The following is a 21,233-nucleotide window of genomic DNA, read 5'->3' as shown; positions in this document are numbered from 1 at the left end:
ATGACAGCAGGAGATAAAACAGGGGTGTAACTAAAGGGGGGCACCTATGGGCACAACAACTGGAATAACCAGGGCTGGTTAACACTACTTCCCAGTATGAACCCATCTCACCTCCAGCAGTTGTACAGTGCACCTTATATAGAGCACTACACATGTCCCATTTGTGGGGCTGTTCCAAGACACCTATATCATTTGCTGTTCTCTGCTCAGAAATGTTTGCACACAATTGCCTGAATGAAAGCACCACATATATCACTAATGAACACACACTTGTAGCACATTTTGGCATTTAATGGTTCCAATGTTACAAATTTTTTTGGACATAACAAATTGTTTTCTTTAGATAAAAAAGGACACATAAAAACAATTAAAAAACTGAATTTGTCCATTCGACAAGCTTTAATTAACCCAACAACGTGGCCCCAGATACTCCAATACATTAAATTGAGGGAATACTGCAGTAAGTTTGCCCTTTCTAGTCTTTGTATGAGTCAGTGATAATGCACTTGGGGTCTGGGTTGGAGGTTGGCAGGTTGCCCCCCCCCAAATCAATGTGCAAGCACTGGCCTCAGTGTGGCTTTTAAGGGTAGGGGAAAATAAGACACCCATTCACTGCAGAAGGGGCAAGCAGAGCGCTGCTCTTTATACCAAGACCTGAGTTGCTCCATAGACCCCTCTTGCAGTAGGCAGGTGTAAAACACAAAGCCACCTGACCTGCAGGGGCTGTGCAAATACATGAAGCCTCATTACCAAATAATATTAATTATAATATTAAAAATATAAACCAAAGAATAGGAGAAGGGAAAGAAGCAAATGTGATCCCCACCCCCTTAACCGTACCATGTGATTTGCCCTTCGTCACCCCTTTCCTTCCAAAGACACCCATAGCTGCGATTAACAGAGATGGATAATCTTTTCTTTAGCACTGGAATGGACACTTTTGCTAGCACAGCATGATGTAATGCCTTCCTGCTAGACCCAACGAGCAGTGAATAACCCCTTTGCTGCCAGATTGTATACAAAAAAAAATAGCCAATACCTTCCAAAGTACCTACAGAGCAATGTCCATCCCTCAGCAATGATCTGTAGGTAGCAGGGAGCTGCACATTAACCCTTTCCCTTACAGAATCATCAGATTATAAAGGTGGAGGGCTTAGAGGAGGCGTCATAGAAGAAAATGGGTGGTTGAGGGACACCTAATAAGGCACTAAAGGATTTGGGCAATGTTTATCTTAGACTTGCCCCCCCCCCCACTTCTATATACAGATTCCTGCTCTGCAAAAAAAAATTAAAAAAAGAGAGAAAGAAACTAACTCCTCAACAGTCCCCATGTCACACCTTACAAAACAATCCCATCACTGGCTTTTCTACTGATTAAGTGGTGGGGCTATTTTTTAGGGTATACTGTCCAGGAATATGAAGGGATCACACAACATACTAACTACCGTTGGGTTACAGCAATACGTAAGTGGAGAGAAGCTACTACAAGTTTTATATATCTTCCCCTTAGGACACTTATACAGTTTATCTGTAGTTTCCATGGGACTGGCAGAATTATTTGGCATATCTAAAAGCTTAGTAACCAAGACTTGTGGTTAACAGCCAGTTTAATGTGCTCTCCTGTAGTTTAATTCATCATTCATATCAATGCCTTTAATGTATAATTACCATGACACTGACCTTCTAATCAATATTTAAAACATTGTGTGTCCTATATCAAATCCCATGCAGTTCAAGGAGTATGTTCCTGAGTGTACACCTCCATATTCCTGGACAAAAAAAAATCCTTATGACTAGCACATTCATACCCAGCTAGGAACAGGGCTCTTTACTTCTGGCTGGTGATAAAACATTGGGTGTTTGTAGGAAGGAAAAGAACGAAGGCTCATATTTATTTTGAATTTCAAAAACTAAACAGTATTAGTCCTTTTAAAGCTCAAGTTCATGTCCCTCTCTGTCATGACTTTTGTAACTTGCTGTTATTTGAGAGAACAGGCCCTAATGACCAAACACTTATCATAATCTGTTCAATCATCTTGGCCCCAGTCTGGCAGTGAAGGGGTTAAACACAACACGTGCCACTAGAGAAAATAGTAAGAGGCAAAGTTGGTGCAAATTGCATTAGCGCTTCTCTCTTTCCTGGAAGCTGATTCTGCTCCCTGTATCATTTGTATGAGGCAGACAGAGGAGGGCTGGAGAGGCAGTAATTCAGGGGGAGGGTGCAAATTTCTAAGTGTAGGTGGTCACACTTTATCCAAAAGGGACCGCTGCCAATAAAGAATCCTCTTCGGTGTGCCACATTGCCTGAAAAGCACCACAGCCAGTCCAAGGGAAATAACACAAAGCAGAAGAAGGACAGGAACGACAATGGCTGCAGCACTCACTCCACCACTCGCCTCGTCTACCTCAATAATAACCACCTCCCTGTCATCATCCTCTTCTGGCTGTTGAACAGTGCTGCAGCCCATCCAGTCGACCAAAACGGATTTAGGGTAGCCAGACTCTGTCTTCAGTTGCTGGTTGTTGAACTTCCAATACTTGTTACCCTTGTAAAAGTAAGTGAAGGCTGGAGGACAGAATGAGGGGAGAAAGCATTATAAGCCATAAATATAAGAATGGGTTCATTATGTTTTTTGCTCTGACCTACGTAAATGGATCTATTTTATACTGTCCATGGATCAGACAGACTTTGCCTTCAGAGTTTCATATTTACCTCCATCACTGCCCATGAATGCTCCTTTGATAGAGTCTGGGATGCCTTCCCACACTTCGACAGGCTTGGGGTATTCTGGATCCACTGCTCTCGTCTCCTCATTAAACCGGTAATACCTGGATAAAACAAGATGAGGATGAAATATGTTTGTCCTAGAAAGAAGATCACATTAAAATGGTATCTTAAATACAATCTACACCTTTGTCTCACACCCTTATGCTCCACTTACTTGGTTCCCCTGAAGAAGTAGGTCTTTCCATTTGGCATCCAATAGAGGGCTGCATCAATTCTGTCGCTTGGAAGTCCACGGCCCATCTCCTTTAGGGTTTTAGGATAACCTGGCTCTAAGATAGCTTCATCAAATACCCAGTGCATATCACCTGAAAAAACAAAGCATATGTCAACAAACTTGGCTTTAGTAAAATCTAGGGACTTGTTTGGGTTAGTATATTTTATATATATATATATATATTCATACTTGTGCATCCAACGTTTCGGTCCGTATTCGGGCCTTTATCAAGGATATATATATATATATATATATATATATATATATATATATATATATATATATATATAAATATATATAAATATATATAAATATATATATATATATATATATATATATATATATATATACATAAAAGTATATACAGTATATGCCGTATGTATATATATATATATATATATATATGCTCATTACCTTTGAAAAACACAAATTTGCCATCCTTTCGCTCATAAGCTGAATTAATGGAGCTGGGGAGACCACGCCAGAATTGTCCAATAGGCATAGGGTATCCATCCATTATACGTTTATGACGTACACGCCAGAACCAGCGTTCCTGTTGCATGGTAAAGAGAACATTAGACATAATATAAAGTTTAAAGGAAGAGCGTAGCTAATGAAGGAAGGTTGTTAAAATTATATCAGAATAAAGAATCTATTTGGTTAAGAGCCCAAAATAATTTCCATCTAATCCATTCAGTTTGCGTACTAACCTTGAAGACAAACATCTCTCCCCTTAACACAGCAATTGTGTCAAAGTTGCCCTGACAGATGTCAGGTCCAAAAGTGGGTGGGTTGGGATCATGTGGGGAATCATCTGGTCTCTGGGTTTGTGTGGGAGATCTTGTAGGGTAAGGTGCACGAGTTGGAGGACCTTCTCCATGATCTATAGATGAAGACATTTAACAGTAATACACTTCAGTTATCATTTAAACATAATTTTGATCACTTTTGTTTTATCTTCATATATTCGTCTTATTTTTATAACCTCACCACCACCTACTCAACTATTTCCACATAATTTTCGTCATACTAACATGCTTTCCAACTTTTTTTTTCTAGGAGTTAGACCCGTTATAGTTATCACTTACTAGGGCCATAGAGCTGTTGGATTCCTCTGCGGTCATCATCTGGTAGCTGAAAATTCGTTGTGTCCATCCACTGATAAAAGGGAGCCATAATTGCTGATGGATCATTTGAATGTTCCAAACCAAGTGCATGACCAAGCTCATGTACAGCCACCAGGAACAGATCATTACCTAAGAAAATCAAAGACTTAGTTAAATACATAGCACATACACACATACATTATAAAATATCGGAAGGTCATCAGTTCTAATGATATGAAATTTTGTTTTTGTAAATGTCAGTAACAGTGACAATAGCAGGGCATTTATGGAACGACACATGAGCCACTAGTATTGTAAATAAAAATATATAAATTGGTGAAAGACAAATTGTAAATGCTTCAGAGGAGCCTATACAATTTATTGACAAATTAGTAGCTCACACTACTAGCTATGGCTTTGCAAAGCAAAACTGGTGTCAAGAAGAGCCTAATTGTGGCTTAACCCAAGCATCCAGACAATAAAATTACAATGTTTTTGATTTAGAATGGGCATTGACACATGGGAAAATTCAGTCATTGTTCTCAGTATGCTTTTTATTGCATTGAAGCATCAAGATCATTAAAATCTAAAATAAAAAACATGCCTAGGAACCAGGTGACAGGGCCAGCAATGATGCTTTTAAGGTTGATTAAATTCAAAGATGTGAAAGTTAAACATCGTATAAGCTAAACATTTTCCTAAGTAGTCAATTCTACAAACAGTGCAAAGTAGCCAAAAATACAAAGATGATATCAATCCCAAGAGCCATTATAACTAATAGGTTTAATGTCATTTGTATTAGAAGTTGCAAGGCATTTTTATTCCCAAGGGGCTTGTGATGCATACTGTAGTGGAACTCAAAGGTCATTATTGCCTTACCTTCGAGATCCTCATTCCTAGCTGTCCAAGGTTCTGCAGAATCAAAGTGTGTATCACCTCCAATGCCTGTCCCAGGAAAATATGCATGTGCTAAAAAGCCCCCCTCTCCATCAAAAGGAGTGCTGTCTCCATGGAAACCCTCAGCAAAAAATAACATGATGTCAGCATGTTTAGTGTATCCATCTTGGATATCCACATATCGAACCTCCTGGAAGCGCAGTGGTGTTACACTCTCCCAAACTTTAAAGGCTCTCCGAATTGCCTCATGGGTAGAATACTCGCCAATTTTGGGAGTGTAATTCTGTATGCTGGAGTAAATATACAAATTAATACACATATACAATTGCTGTGTGTCAATAAAACTATGTGGGCAGATTAATCAAAGAATGAAACTAGAGCTCACCACAGTCTGCCTCAGTGAAATTCCTCCCATCTTTTTTCAATTGGATTGGATTTTTAGAGATGTATTTTTGAATGGAGAGCTCACACTTTAAAATAATCCCTTACAAGTGAATAGATAGCAGAGGGAGACTTTGGCAAGCTCTAGTTTCACTCTATGATTAATATGCCCACATACTGTATGTCAGACTTGATTTGTGCCACACACCAGAATGTGATGTCCTTGTGCTGCCACTTCAAACCTTGGATGGCATATCTCTTCCGTCTCACATTTGCCTTTATTTCAGCACCAAATTTGTCAGGGACTCCACATCGTGGCCTCTTCATTGCTCTTCATGAAAAGAAACAAATGAATGAAGGTTATTCATATGTAGAAATAATCTTTATCTCCAAAAAAACATTTGTTTTTTTGTGGTTTTCGGGCAATAATCCAAAAAGAATTGTACTATTAGGATTTTTTCACCATTTTATTGAGTCTTTTCCTGCACCAGATTATTTTGAGTTAATTTATTGATAAATATGATAAAAATGTGGGTGGGTGTTTAGTCAAAGTGGTTTTAAAAAAATAGTGAGAAATTTTCAGATTTTAGTAAATAGCTCCCTGAGTGTTATTTTCTGCTGGAAAACCACTAATTAAGGGATTTTGGGACAAAAACGCTCAGAAGGTAATGCAAACTGAAAAAGGCCAGTGCATTTGTAGCCTATCAACAACAGCATTTCCTAGAGAAGCCTTGTTGTAACTTCTGTGTAAACTACATTTAGATGTAAAGAATTCTTTGTTTTGTCATTAAGAAATGTTTTCTTCCCAACATCTGCTTCAGTACTTATATATGCAGACATTGTAAAACCAATACTCAATGTTGTCTTTCTTGGTCTCATGGCAAAGGCAGACATAATGCACATTATAAATCCAACACAAAAGATAAGGTGTAAATCAGATAGGCTGAGATTAAAGGGACAGTCACATATATTATACATCACCAAAATCCTACAACAATGGTTCAGTTCCCAGGCCCTAAGCATTTTATATGTTCATAATATAATCAGTTTTGTTACACGTACCTGTTCTTTTAATTTAACTAAGTTTAGTAATCCTTTGATTATGCAGATATTGGCATAGGACAAATAGCATGTGTTGAGCTGCGTGGGAGCTGTAGGCAATTACAATGAGAGATGTGGGGTTCAACTTAGAGATGTGGGGTTTAAAACATCCAAAAGTCATCCCTGTGCCATTATCTTTACAGAATGTCCACACAGACACATTACCACTGACAATAGATGTCAAGTACAGATGGTCATATTAACGGCTGACTGTGGAAGAATTCCGCGCTGCCTGTATTCTGCACCTCACCCCTAAGTGCACATGGGAATTCACATTTGTGTTTTCACTGTGCAGTGCTGCTTGCTACCCCCCACCCCTTTAGCTAGTGAATGCTGCCCCAAAGTGCCCCATCCTTAAATGAGCTATCATGATCAATATACAAGGCCTCGCACACACATACTTCTCTGTGTCACTGTCAAATGTTCCTGTAACTTTTAACCCATAGAACTTCTGCATGGCAGAGATGGCAGAATTCATGGACTGAGGGGAGCGTAAGGTGTGTGTCCGCAGATCTCCTGGGGGAAGATATCCATACTGTTGTAGCCAGGCCTGGAGAAAAAAACACAGTTATTGCTTACGGACAGCACCGCATTTCAGACAGAGTTTAATAATGAAATAGTATATACAGTAACAAGAATATCAATACATCGCTGAGAAGACCCTACAAAAAAGGAGTAAGGGGGATGATGAATTATGTATTAAAGCAAGATTGCCAACCTGTTGCACTCCAAGTACAACATCATGCATGCCCTGCAGTTATACTTAAGAACATCATTATTTTTATACACATTTGTTATTCATGGAGGACATTTTCAAGTTACATTTTAAGTCCTCTATCATATTATTCATATGTCTCCTGTGAAGTCACATGCTATCCCTCTTCTATCATGTAGTAGCTGCTTTCTTGCATACTAAATATAGTAGCTCTGTCAAATGAGGAGTAATTCAATGTCCCCTCTTGGTAGATAAGATGAGTTGAAAGTGATGCAATGTTACAGAAAAACAGAAATGAAAATATTGACACATGCACATAAATGTAGAAAATGGTGGTGTCCAACAAAGCTCTGTCTTGAAAAAGCATACTGCCCTCTCTGCAAGTGTAAGCAGTAAACAAGGTTTATTGTATCAGGCGATGAACAACTTCAGACCAATGAAAATGGAGTAGTGCCCCTTCATAAAGTCTGTAGAAATAAGTCAAATCATTCACCAGTCATCCAACTGGCTTTCTCAATTCAGAATGGCTTGTAAATAGGATATTTCTGGAATAAATACCCTGGAATGTTGCTCCAATCAGCATACTCTGTTTATCATAATCAGCAAGAATATCATGAAATTACGTCTTAATTGTGTTAGCATGGTTGGAGCTTTGAGGTGTTATTAAACCTTCCAGGGAGAAGTGCCAAAACAGCATTGTATGTGGCAGACAATAGATGTTGCACCCCCATATGCAAACTTGTTTTTTTAGTTTTTACATCTATGGCTTCTTTAACACCTTTTGAACCAGTCGTTCTCCCGTTCTATCTGGACTTGGCAGTCTTAAAATGTGTGTCCTTTTTCTTTTAGATGTAGGTCTTGACCTGAGGAGCTGGCTCTTCTGTGCTGCGACATACGCTGGTGTAACTGTTGTTTGGCTTCTCCCACATACAAATCAGAGTACTCCTTGCTGCACTGCATACACAATGTTACTCTTCTTGTGCTTTGGGGTTGGGTCTTTAGGGTGAACCAGTTGCTGTCTCAGTGTGTTGTTGTGTGGTTTAAAAGCAGACAGGGATGTTGTGTTTATTAAAAATCCTTCTGAGTTTTTCCGACACCCATCTACAAATGGGAGTACCAAGTTCTTTCGCCTGTCCTGTTTTCCACCTTCATCGGTAGTCTTGGTGTTATTTGACTTATTTCTACAGATATACCATGACCTGGATGAATGAGAATCTTCACCATAAAGCCTTATTTTATTAGCATGTGAATTGATGCTCACGTTTTCATTGTCACTATTCACCTGTCGACTCATTATCCCATTTAGCCATCTTTAAACCTACTACATTCTAATGCTGACTGTCAGATGAGCAATGATTCACTCATTTTGGCATCAGTGGTTGAAAGTGTGGATATACATAAATAACAATCTTGGTACATTATGGTGGATTATTAAAAGACAATTTGCTTAATAAACGTTAACAGTTAATCCGTTTAACTAGTCTTTCAATACACATAATACATGCTTGTGTTTTATGTTACATGGGGCAGTTTGAGAACCATTGTGAACTGGCAGTAAACAGTGGCAGTCTAAACGCCCCATCTGCCTATTATGACTTCCAAAAGACAGGGCAGTATTTAGGGCCAGTGTTGATCTGCCCAGGAAATCCGGTAACAATGAAGCATGGGTAGGTTCTATTCCACCAGAGCACATCATTGGTCAAAGTGCCCTGTTTTTTCATTAGCCCATTTCAGTGACAATAGTTATTTGGCTCCTTTTAGAAGGTTGGTTTCTCCACTCCACTGCTGCAGTGAGTCACCACTTCAATCTTATTATTAACTCATGCAAACCAGGGGGATGGTGCTATCTATATGTGTTGAACACTAATGGAAGTTGATGCCCAGAGGCTACAATGAATGGACAGAACTTCAAAGTGTGTGTGTGTAGGAGGGGGAGGCATGCAGAGATTGCAAAAAAAAAAATGGTAAGGGGTTTAACATTACAGGAAATAAACACAGTGCTATAGTGGACTAGGGAATTGGTGGGGGTATGGGCTAGTAAAAAAAAAGTAGGAATACAATAGACAGAAGAGAGGGATGCTCCTCAGTTTTGCCAGCACACAGAATATTCAAGGGGGAATGTAATTAAAAATTGCAAGCCATGTTTAAATTCACCAGAATAGTACACAAATGGTCCCTCATCAATGGTGATGAGGCTGTTCTAAACTGGGAACTCACGTCTTTGAGAATTGATGGTAGTACATTGTGATGTATAAGTAAAAAATAATTTATAAATAATTGGTTATAAAATGACTGATAGAATTCTTCGAGAAAAACATCTCTGTGATGTTCCTGAAACTGTGTGCTGGAAATATCCCAAACACATGTCGTCATTCTCATACTTCGTTACGCAACTTCTCCATTTTACACAAGTTTGTAGACGAAAAAAACGTCAGTGGAACAAACAAATACACACCAACTGGAAGATATACAGTATGTAATGTAATGTCCCTTCTTATTGTACACTCCATCAAAATCAAGGAACCATTATGAATACACATGGCAGGAATTTAATCAGAGGCAAGTTTTTGTCACCTTAATCATTTTACTTTGTCAGTATTCAGTAGATCATCTATGAATGAGGGCAAACTGCTTCCCAATCACAAACAAATGCCCTTAAGTTATAAATGGTGAGTTTCCCTCATTGTGCACTAACAAAAGCTGAGCTGTAGGCTGAACTATCCTGCTTGCAGACCTGCTTCTCATTTGTGCAGCACAAAACTGAAGAGAAAATTAGATTAGAAAAAAGAAGCCTACTTTAGGAAACGAATCCTAAGGCATATAGTATCACCTGTCTTTTTCTTAAGCCCTTGTCTTTGGCCTCTTCTCATCTACAAAAAATAATGTATGGTGTTCACCAGCAATCCCTGCCTATCAGGGTCAGCATCTGCCATAGGTGATGCATTTGTCATTCAAGTGTTGGCAGGGCTGGGCAATTGGACCTTGGCAATTGTCTCTAAAGAAGGCCTGTCCGAAATACCTGGTGTGCTGTAGGCCTAAAATGTATATACAGCATCAATGATGATCAGAGGCCTAGACAATGTTGTCCATCCTTTCTGATTGGCTGCTCAATCAACTGCAACATCAGAAGTGATACGAGAGACTATAAGTGTGTGTAATTTTAAAGTGACAACAAAATGGATAACTGACAACAAATATGTATTTTACAAAATTACTTTGTTTCTATTAATAACTTCTATGGCAGAGGACTTACCTGCCATCTCCTATGGCCAGCAGCCCTATGTAACAAGATACAACTCCCTTCCTTGTGAAACAAAAACACACCTACTGGGCTTTCTTCAGTATGGTCCTCCAAGCTCAAAGCTTTGTGTATGCACAGTGCACTGTTTTGGTGCACAGGTTACCCTGTATTTGGGCACAATGCATGCATTTAGCTTTAGAAGAGCAGCTGAGATGGCGGAATCCTATATCTGAGTAAAGCAGCAAAGAGCACCTGGAGCTCATATAACAGTTGTTCTGGTAGAGGAAAACATCAAGCTCAATGCCATGAAAACAATGTATATATGAAAATGTTTACCTAATACATAAGCATCCAATGAATATATGTTTTAGTGAATTTTGTGCGCTATTTACCCCTATTTTAAAATGTAAAATGTTTTCCTGCACTACATACCTTTATTTCAAGCATACGTGTCCTTGTACTGTACCAGATAATGAACTCTGAGTCATTAACATAACCAGCACAACTGAATAAACAGCTCAGTAGGGTTTATTAGAAGACCGCCAACTCATTTTTTTTTTATTTTTATTAAAAATTAAAATTATAGTCCTCCTCCTTTGATATATACTATGCAAGTCATGTGGTTAGCAGCCTTATAAAAAGCAGATGGGGTCTGTTGTTGGAAAAATAAATATGGAGAACATGCTGATTTGAACATTGCCAAGAACACTGATTTCAGCACCTTTTTATTCATAACTCAGCATGAACCAACCAAACTGATATATCTAATGGCACAATGTACAATCTACAATAATTAGTCTGTTTTTTTATTTTATTAGTGCAACCCTCCTCTGTATTACTAAAGTTGTAAGACGTTTAGTGTAAAAATATTACAGTGCACTCCATCAATGTACCACCTCCAAAATAAATGTTCTACTTCTACTCTTGGGCCCCTGGGCTAATGGATACTCCCAAGGTACCAACCCTACTCACCCTCCTCTGTGAAGATTAGGCTGCTTGGCCTAAAAAAAGCCTCAACATTTACCCTTACACACGCTCCAACTCTCAAACTAGCTATTTCGTTGAGTCGGGTCAGGGGCCCCTGACTTCAATCAGAGGTCTTCAGGGGCTTATGCCTCCACATTCACAGCCACGTGGCTACCTAATGGACAAATTTGAGAAAAACTGCTTGGATTTTACTCAAAAACATTGCAAAAGAAAACTATGTTTCCTCAATATACACAAAATAGAACCATGTGTTTCTCTATAACAGGTTTATATACAGCAGTGATATTTCAATTTAAACAAAGAAAGTATTTTGGTCAAGGTCACAGGCAAGCCAGTAGAAAGACTTTATTTTACTCTGAAATATATATGGAGTGCTCTTTATATTGGAAATAATGTACCCAACTAACAACAGTGAACAGTATATACATTATTTGTTAGAATTTAAAAGTTTCCGTTAGTCATGTAAAACAAATTACATCACTAAGGACCAATTATAACTGATGACATCACTAAGCACTGTTTCTAAATATATCATTCACAGGAGATTCATGGCTCTTTTGTATTTTTTCCTTATATCCTTCAAATACTGTTGTTCTGAGTGTACTTACACTACTATTAGATATCAATCCTTGGTTATACTTGAATATCTTCTGCAAGGGCATGCTATTGTTTTTATTTCAAACGACTGAAATTATTATGAAATCAGTAAATATACAGCAACTTTTACAAAGCTACAATTTACAGTAACAAAATATACATCTAATAGTAGTCAGCATAATCAATCCAGCATCCCGTACCTATGTACATCATAACATCTACAGCAGGGGTGAAAGGTAAGAGTTATGCAACCAAAATCCATTTAGTAAGTGAAAAAGATTCTTATCCTTGTACTAAACTAAATAATGCCAGGGATCTTCTCCCTTCTTCCTCTTTCTGTGCCCCTCTCAAGAATCTAGCCCCCACCCTGTTAACCCTGCCTTTTATTCAAAAACAACAATCTGCAAGATCAGGCCTGTGGAAACTGAGTGTACAGAGGCAGCCATTAGTTTCACATAACTTTATTTTTATTATCTGCCTACACAGTTGCTGTAAAACCCAGGTCTGGCAGGCCAAGAAAAATAGAGAAGCGGCATATGTGGAGGATTGTGAGAATGGTTGCAGACAACCCAAAGATCACCTCCAAAGACCTACAAGCAACATCTTGCTGCAGATGGTCTATCTGTACATCTGTATGACAGGGTGATGAGAAAGAAGCCCGCTTTGCACTCACACAGAGTCGCTTGTTGTATGCAAAAGCTCATTTAGACAAGCAACAGTCATTTTGGAACAAAGTGCTTTGGACTGATGAGACAAAAATTGAGTGATTTGGTCATAACAAAAAAGCGCTTTGCATGACAGAATAAGAACACCACATTTCAAGAAAAACACCTACTACATACTGTCAAATTTGGTGGAGGTTCCATCATGCTGTAGGACTGTGGGGCTAGTTCAGGGACTGGGGCCCTTGTTAAAGTCGAAGGTCAGATGAATTCAACCCAATATCAACAAATTCTTCAGGATAATGTTCAAGCATTGGTCACAAAGTTGAAGTTACGCAGGGGTTGGATATTCCAGCAAGACAATAACCCTAAACACACTTGGAAATCTACAAAGGCATTTATGCAGAGGGAGAAATACAATATTCTGGAATGGCCATCACAGTCCCCCGACATCTATGGGATGATTTGAAGCAGGCTGTCTATGCTCGGCAGCCATTTAACTGAACTGGAGAGATTTTGTATGAACGAATGGTCAAAAATACTCCCATCCAGAATCCAGACACTCATCAAAGGCTATAGGAGGTGTCTAGAGGCTGTTACATTTGCAAAAGCAGGTTCAACTAATTATTAATGTAATATCTTTGTTGGGGGTGCCCAAACTTATGCACCTGTCTAATTTTGTTATGATGCATATTGCATATTTTCTGTTAATCCAATAAACTTTATGCTACTTTGAAAGCTTAGCCAATAATAAACAAAACTCCAAAGAATTTAGAGGGGTTCCCAAACTTTTTCATATTGGGCCTGTGGGGAGCTGTTTGGGCCTCTGTGTAATTAAAATGCCAGGACCTATTTTAAAACCAAGCTTGGGTTTGCCTAAGTGAGTCTGACACACTTTTATTAAGTACGATCTCTGTTTTGAAGAGACGTCAACTAACTTTTTTTAGGCCAATGCCATTCAGGTGATAATGATCTAGTCCTGGATTTTTTTCTCGCTTTGAGCCAAAAACATGGTGGCAAAGATATAAATATCTAACATAGCCTACTATCACCCAGCATTAACATGTGTATGGCAATTTTGAGTCTAGAAGGGTTATTGGGTGCTGCTACAAAACATCCTGCCAAATGTGCCATTATTTCACACCAGTGGTTGTTCATAGTTTACTTAAAGGTCCAATCTTTATATTGGAAATAAAAGATTATTAAAAGGGTTCCTCTTAACTCATGAAAAGAGTACCGATATATTGATATCAGAAAATATTGTTATAAGCCATTCAGTGATAGTTTTAAGAATATCTAAGACAGCAAATACTTATTTTCCACAAAGCTTACCCTGACCTTCAAGCTGGGATTTCAGGTGTATTAAAGACAACAAACCGCTGTTCCCCCAAAATATCACCATAAGTGGACTTTAGTCTCAGCCTTGCCACTGCCTAAGGTAGCCCCACAGTGTGGGAAACAGTGCCCTAAACACTAGTAGTAAATCAAAATGACATTGCTCATTGTCTGGATTTGGGGAATTAGTGCTGGCTCACTTCACAGAGATGACAGTTCAGATCAAGCAACTTACTGTATGTTGCCAATGTGACTCAACCCTTAACTTCATCTTACAAATCCTTGTCTGCAACTACTAGCATTTTGTCACCCCAGCATCTTTATGCCCAAATAGGAAAGGTACATAACACTACAAATTACACTAAACATTTTCTACTATGCATTGGGTCCTGTGAAGTGGCATATATAATAGCTGTAAATGCAGGAATGGAATTAAATGTAGAACGTCTGGAGGAAACCGAAGGATGGCATGAATGGTAAAAGGTTATAAAAGGATAGTAGTCAGGGTATGTGTGTAGCAGAGGACGGAAGGTGGTTGTAGAGAATGAAACAAAGACGAGTAGTATCATACAAGCCAAAAGAGAAGAGACTGAAGAAGCAGTATGTGTCAGTGGGTTTGGCCAGGGTTAGGGCTGTAGCATTCCATAGTGGAAAGTATGATTTATAAAGCAAGCAGTGCGGGGACAGACTGCCATTTATGTAAAACACGAAAGAATGAAAAGCACAGGTAGAGGAGTGGGAAAAGTGAAATGTTTAGATGTAGCAATTAAGGAAGAAAAAAAAACATATGGAAAGTTGCTGATTCGATGTGATAGTAATCTCTCAAGGAGACTACGTTGCAGAAGGTGGATTCTGAAATATTGTTCAGTAGGACTATGAAGATTTTCATTCATCCAGGTCATGGTATATCTAAAAACTAAAAACAACTGGACTTGCTGAGTAATCAATGAAGAAGTTTCACTACTCATCCGAGCAGCTTCTGACACTAGTCAGTCGAACTGAAGAAGCTGCTTGGATGAGTAGTGAAACGTCTTCATTGATTACTCATCAAGTCCAGTTGTTTTTAGATTTACCTATACTAGATATTGTTGAGTAGGGTAAGTGAGGGTGTTAAAGAAGAACTAATACAAAGGTAGAATCTCCTCACTTTTGCCTTCTGTAACTTAGGGGTTTTTAACTTAGGGGGTTTTAACTTTCTATGTTTTAAGCTATCATTTGAATATGTCTCTCTCTGTCTTGTTTTACTAAACAACTAAACAAGCAGAGTTTTAGACAGACAGACTTTAGACTTTTTCCACCATCTGGGTAAGAACACCTGGTCCAGGCACTGGATAGGTATTTTCGCACATAGTAAAACTGGAAAATGTATTGCTGGCAGGAAGAATACTTATGGGATAGTCCAATTCACCACTACTGACTAGAGACAGCCACTGATATGCATAGACCTACCATACATTTATAAATAAATAAACAAGTCAGTGTACAACAGACTTACTTGTTGCTGTGTTAAAAAAAAAGGTGTATTTAATTAGCAAAAAATATGGTGCCACGTTTATCAAGCTGCTTGTGGTGCAAATTGGAAAAATAATGGACATTTTGTCCATATAAGAGAGAGAAAAGAGAAAGTAATTGCATCATGTTTCTGTAGATTTGGCATAAGTGCCTTAGAACCAGAATTGTAAGTCAGGTGCAACGTGCAATACAGATGCAGACACAGCTGGTACTTGGTATGCGGCTTTTGTACTATAAATTATGGACACATGGATGTTTAAAGACAGTTGATTCATGTCTTGGTTTTTGTCTAATCATTATCCACCTCTTAATTCGATCTTTTACATAAAAGAGGAGATATGAATAATAAAACAAGGATCTAAACTGTCTAAAAAAAAAAAAAAATAAGAAAAAAACTGATGTGTAATCAACTTGTACATGCTGTAGAATAGCAACAATTTGCTGGGTAATTGTGTACAACAAGCAGCTTAATAAATATATACATTAGCCATTTATAAATGAAACAGACACAATGGAAAAGCCAGACCCCCTTCCTCCAGACAAAAAGAAATTATATACCAGGAAATGACCACCGGACACAGCTATAATGGGAGAAAGATCACTATCAGAGGCAGGGATTACATGTAAGGAAATCAATAAAAATGCCTTTCGTCTAATAGGGTATCTAATAATTCTAGGAATGCAGTTTCCAAATTCAGGTGCAGTAATGTCAGTGTATATTTGTGCAATGATTACACTGACTACAGAATGCACCATTAATAACCTATTAATATATCCTGATAATACACAAAAGCCATGAATATCCTGTAAATTCAATGTTTATGAAATGTGTTTAATGATATCATCAGTTAGGCTAATAATGAGTCTTGGTATATATATATATATATATATATATATATATATATTTGAAGGGTGCATTATTCTCCATATAAAGTTGCAACCTCTTTGTAGACACAATAGGATTGAAATGAAGATGACTTCTTAATGCTAAGAAAGAAAATGAACTATAGCAAGACATTGAAAGTCCTAAAGGTTTTGCTCTCTTGGGTCATTGCTGCAGCTTAAAGAGGTTGTTCTGAGGCAATTTGCAATTGGTTTTCATTTTTTATTATTTATGTTTTTGTAATTATTTAGCTTTTTATTCAGCAGCTCTCCAGTCTGGTTGCTAGGGTCCTATTTAGCCTAGCAACAATGCATTGATTTGAATAAGAAACTGGAATTTGAATAAGAGAGGGACTGAATAGAAAGACAAGTAATAAAAGGTAGCAATAACAATAAATGTGTAGCCTTACAGGACATTCGTTTTTAGATGGGGTCAGTGAGCCCCTATTTGAAAGCTGGAAAGAGTCACAAAAGGATGCAAATAAATAAAAAAGAATAAATAATGAAGACCCAATTGAAAAGCTGATTAGTACTGGGCATTCTATAACATACTAAAAGTCAACTTAAAGGCAAACCACCCCTTTAATATTGCACATTTTAGCCTTGGAAGACATGAAAATGACTGTAGTGTTTAAAGGTTCAGAAAATGCATGATAAGTTAGCCCATTGGGTGCAACTAGTCCATGGCCACAACTGCATAAGACACTGCTCTGTAAACTGCAGGGGCAGAGGCAGTATCAAGCAGGTGATGTTTTTACTGTATTGCATTAACTAGTTGAACTGGTCAGGGAGTGGCCAGAATTAACTGTCTGTATAGTCTGGCCCTTAAGTAAAACTATAGATAAACAACATATTGCCATACTGTGAAACTGTTTTGCAACAATGATAAATGTTTACTTAACATTTTTGCGGAAGCAAAGATATTTTATATGGATACAATATGTGGGTTTAAATCAGATGATTTAGGATGGTCATTTTTTGTTTTCAAAGGAAAAAGAACACTTGTGGCTTACTGGAACATTTTACGCATTTGGGGTTTCCCCATTTATTGACGATATGTTAGACATATCACTTCTTTTTGTCAGGTGCAAAACAGAAGGTCTAATATGTGTTATAAAAAATCATAACCCTTTAGATGACTGAACCTCTACTGTGCCAGTGTCTTGGGCAAGCCTATTTGAGACTGTCCCAGGGATCAGCAATTTGTGCTCTGGAAGGTGGGACCATAATATTCCCAAGTTCATGCATCTTATGTGTCTCTTTTGCACTGATAAAAGTAAGATCTGCTTTCCTTTAAAGTCATATATTCCATGATTTCAATCACAATCATTGCCTTTGAGTTATAAGATTCACACATATGCCCAATTGATAGGGCCAGCAAGCTTGCTTAGAATATTTTAGAATATTACTATCTACAAATGTTGAAATTACCCTTTTACAAGTCAAAATACCTTCTAGAATAAATTATAAGTGTGCAAAACTGAATTTCAATGTGGCAATAGAGCCAAACTTGTATTCTGCTGACTCAGGACAGAACCATCTGCTAGGTTAAATTTACTGACTATTAGGAAAGCATAATCTTTGGTTCATGAGTGCGTGTACAACTCAAGGATGTCATGCTTCTACATCTTGGTTTCCACGCGCCAAGAAATTTGAGGAGACTTATGAATGCCCCAGTTGGTGCTTGCATGATATGTGCATGTACAAGCCCTGAGTTTTCAATGGCATACCAAGATTTAGCTGTAGACAGTGTGGCTTCACAGCTGAGAACTTCTCCAGGAAAAAGCCTCCATAGTCACGCTGTGTGCACACAGTGTGTTAGAAATGGGTAGAAATTTGGTATAAATCAGGAAGCAATAAGCCCAATCTGCTCCCTTAGTGATCTGAATGTACTGACAGACATGGAATCCATCTATCAGAGCACACACTGCATTTTAGCACGAAAATGCATAATACACAGACGAGAAAACACCTTGTGTGACTGTAGCCCAGGTGTCAGTTTTGTTTCTACTTCTAGGAAAGTAGGCTGTATCACCATGAAGCTGAGGACAACTTTGTTACTCTGAAAAGGAAATATGTTTCATAAGAAGAGCTAAGCCTAAGACACACTGAAGCCAGAGCTACGTGGATGATGAAGTCGCCCATTGTGTCCCCATTTAATAAAGTATGATTTGTAGAGGAGAAAACAACCTGAAAGGAAATTCTTCAAGCAGACTGGTGCTGGAATTTCACTTATGTGTCACTGTTAGGGTTGCCACCTTTTCTTGAAAAAAATACGGTGCTTCCTATATTTTTATGCATTTTCCCTATTGATAACATTTCAACCAAGCTTAATTTTTACTGGCCAGGCAGGTAAAATACCGGTCAGGTGGCAACCCTAATCACTGTTGGTGTCCAGGAAGACTATTTTCAACAGCTGTCCAAAAACAATGGCTTATCTGGCCAATCTGCTGCACTGGCCTGGGGGTGTCAATACAGCATTTTTCCAGCAAACGCTTGTGTAGCTGCATGAATGCTCACAGCAGCAGTAATGAACAAATGTCTCAGCTGACACTTGTAGAAGGCCATTGTTTACATTTTTAGTTTTATTCATGTGAACATTAACAACTCTACAAAAAGTTGCCTTTTCTCTAACCTTCTGGGGACCAGAAAAAAAATGGTGTAAAATCCAGGAAAATGTAAAATCAGGGAAATGTATTATACATAATATATAAGTGGGACCACAAAACAACAATGTAAAATGAGGGGAAACTTAAAATCAGGGGCTGTAAAATGGGGGTTCTATTGTATTTGTATTGCATGCCATCATACAGAGGTATATACATAATGTAATGTAGTTTGAAGTCTATTGGCTCACAAGCCACATTCTCAAACTAAGCAATATGCGACTTCTTGTACTTCAAGAGAAGCCAATAGAAATGACCTGCTGGGAAGGGCACATTTACCTATGCTAAACAAATACATTCTCCCACTATTGTATTATCCATACTGCAGAGTAAGCAGCACCATTTAGCTTTAGTAAAACTAGGTGGGTCAGTCTGAAGAGAGGAATATGGTAACAATTTAAAAACAAACATCACTCAAAAAGTATCTAATGATCCAAGATATTTCACTCAAAATTATTATTTTCATTCAATAATGGCAGTATTGACCTGTATATTGTAACTTATTGTTCACATTCAGAACTCTGATAAAGTAGCCATTAGGAATGTATTTGTACATTTCTAAATGGGGCATATGTGGAAAATAATATAAGGTCTGTAGTGGGGAACAGAGCCCACCATGTCCAAAATCTATAATGAAAAGAGTGATTGACCCTGTTATTAAATTAATCTCCCCTGCTGCCTGGGACACTGGAGTGATAGAAAAAGGTTTCTGTTGAAGTGGAGATCCTTGGAGTGGCCTCTCTCTCATGCCCTCTCTTTCTCCTCCCTTAAACCTCTCCTCCCTCACTTTCCTCCTTCTCTGGACTACTCTTACAGTTATCTGCTAACTCAATTATTTTCCCCTTCTGTCACTGGCTCATACTGGTCATTTCATTATGCTGGGACATTTACAGTGACTGATATATCTAAAGAAAGATACAAATCAGATTTTTGTTTTGTGTCTGTAACTCTGACGGTGCCCATTGTCTCTAGGGTTGCCACCTGGCCGGTATTTTACAGGCCTGGCCGGTAAAAATGATGGTTGATCCCAATGTTATTAATAGGGACAAAACAGAAATATAAAGGAAGACCGGTATTTTTTTCCAGAAAGGGTTGCAAACCCTAATTGTCTGCTTCTGATTCCTAATTTTAGAGAAAGGCAACTGGTGGCCTGGTATGTGTTATTGACCTAAGACTCCCAGCACTGTACTGACAGCCACACGGGATTCTGGGTGGTGTGTGTTCAGTAATATCTGGAGTGCATTCCCATTACTATATAGTTCATTTTCCCCTTCTATCTCCATCATTAGAGTTTCAGGATTTTTTCCCTTCTGCCTGATTCTTGTTCTCCATTTCTTCATTCCAACTCTCCCTCACAATTGAATGCTTTCCAGATTTAGTTTCCAGCTTCTAACTGGATTCATGTGTGACCTCAGATTCTGGGGGAGCCCAGAGCGGCTTCTCTAGGAAAAAGAGGGGGGGGGGGCTGTAGGAAATTAAATACTGAAAAGACATTAACAGAAAGTAAGGGAGTTAAATTAAACAAATAATACAGTTGTCCAGTTGTCAGTGTCACACTCACCTCTGGGCTGAATTTGGCAGGGCTAGAGCTGCATACAGAGCACAGAAACAGGCAAATCCAGGCTGCTCTCAGAGGCTCCATCCTGTGCGACTGAGTAAAAGAGCCTCTGAAAAGTAGTTGTCTGCAGGGTAAGAATAGGCTTCTTATCCGCTGATCTCTGTTCAGTCCCCTTAACCACACTTCACAGCTCAAACTATGTGTTAACTCTTTTTAAAGTGAGTAATTTGCAAAGGTTATTAACAGTGCATGTTATATCAAGTTTTTCTTTCCTTCCCTAGTATCTTTGCTGTGACTGCCCCACTACGCTATTCCCCTCACTATCCTTCTCTCCCTCTTCAACTGCAGACGTGGTCTGTAGGTTTGGACTGGAAATGGTAAGGCATTGATGTGCAGCTCTAAGCCACGCCTACACTGTATACCCCCCTCCCTACTCTCCCAGACTCTTTTGGCCCATGGAGCACACAATAATAATGCTTGCTAAAAACCAGGGATGTCCAAATGAAAACTCTCCAGCTGTTTAAATTTAACTCCCAGCACCCCATTGACAGCATTCTGCTGTAAGGTGTAGTTTCACAAACACAGGAGGCC

The 21,233-nt window shown here is 38.5% G+C and overlaps 1 protein-coding gene across 1 annotated transcript; it reads right to left on the bottom strand.

Annotated features, from left to right (window-relative positions):
- Positions 1 to 276: 276 nt before the first annotated feature.
- On the bottom strand, positions 277 to 21,028 carry LOC108707025 (matrix metalloproteinase-14). The gene is made up of 10 exons (XM_041580189.1): positions 20,646 to 21,028; positions 6,889 to 7,037; positions 5,595 to 5,717; positions 4,988 to 5,295; positions 4,091 to 4,258; positions 3,713 to 3,885; positions 3,417 to 3,555; positions 2,943 to 3,093; positions 2,714 to 2,829; positions 277 to 2,566 (listed from the first exon to the last, which is right to left on the bottom strand). The coding sequence occupies exons 1-10, from the start codon at positions 20,724 to 20,726 to the stop codon at positions 2,244 to 2,246; spliced, it is 1,731 nt and encodes a 576-aa protein (XP_041436123.1). The 5' UTR covers positions 20,727 to 21,028; the 3' UTR covers positions 277 to 2,243.
- Positions 21,029 to 21,233: the final 205 nt, after the last annotated feature.

The sequence above is a fragment of the Xenopus laevis genome, chromosome 1S (assembly GCF_017654675.1).
Source record: "Xenopus laevis strain J_2021 chromosome 1S, Xenopus_laevis_v10.1, whole genome shotgun sequence".
NCBI lineage: Eukaryota > Metazoa > Chordata > Amphibia > Anura > Pipidae > Xenopus > Xenopus laevis.
This window is presented reverse-complemented; position numbering and strand designations above follow the sequence as displayed.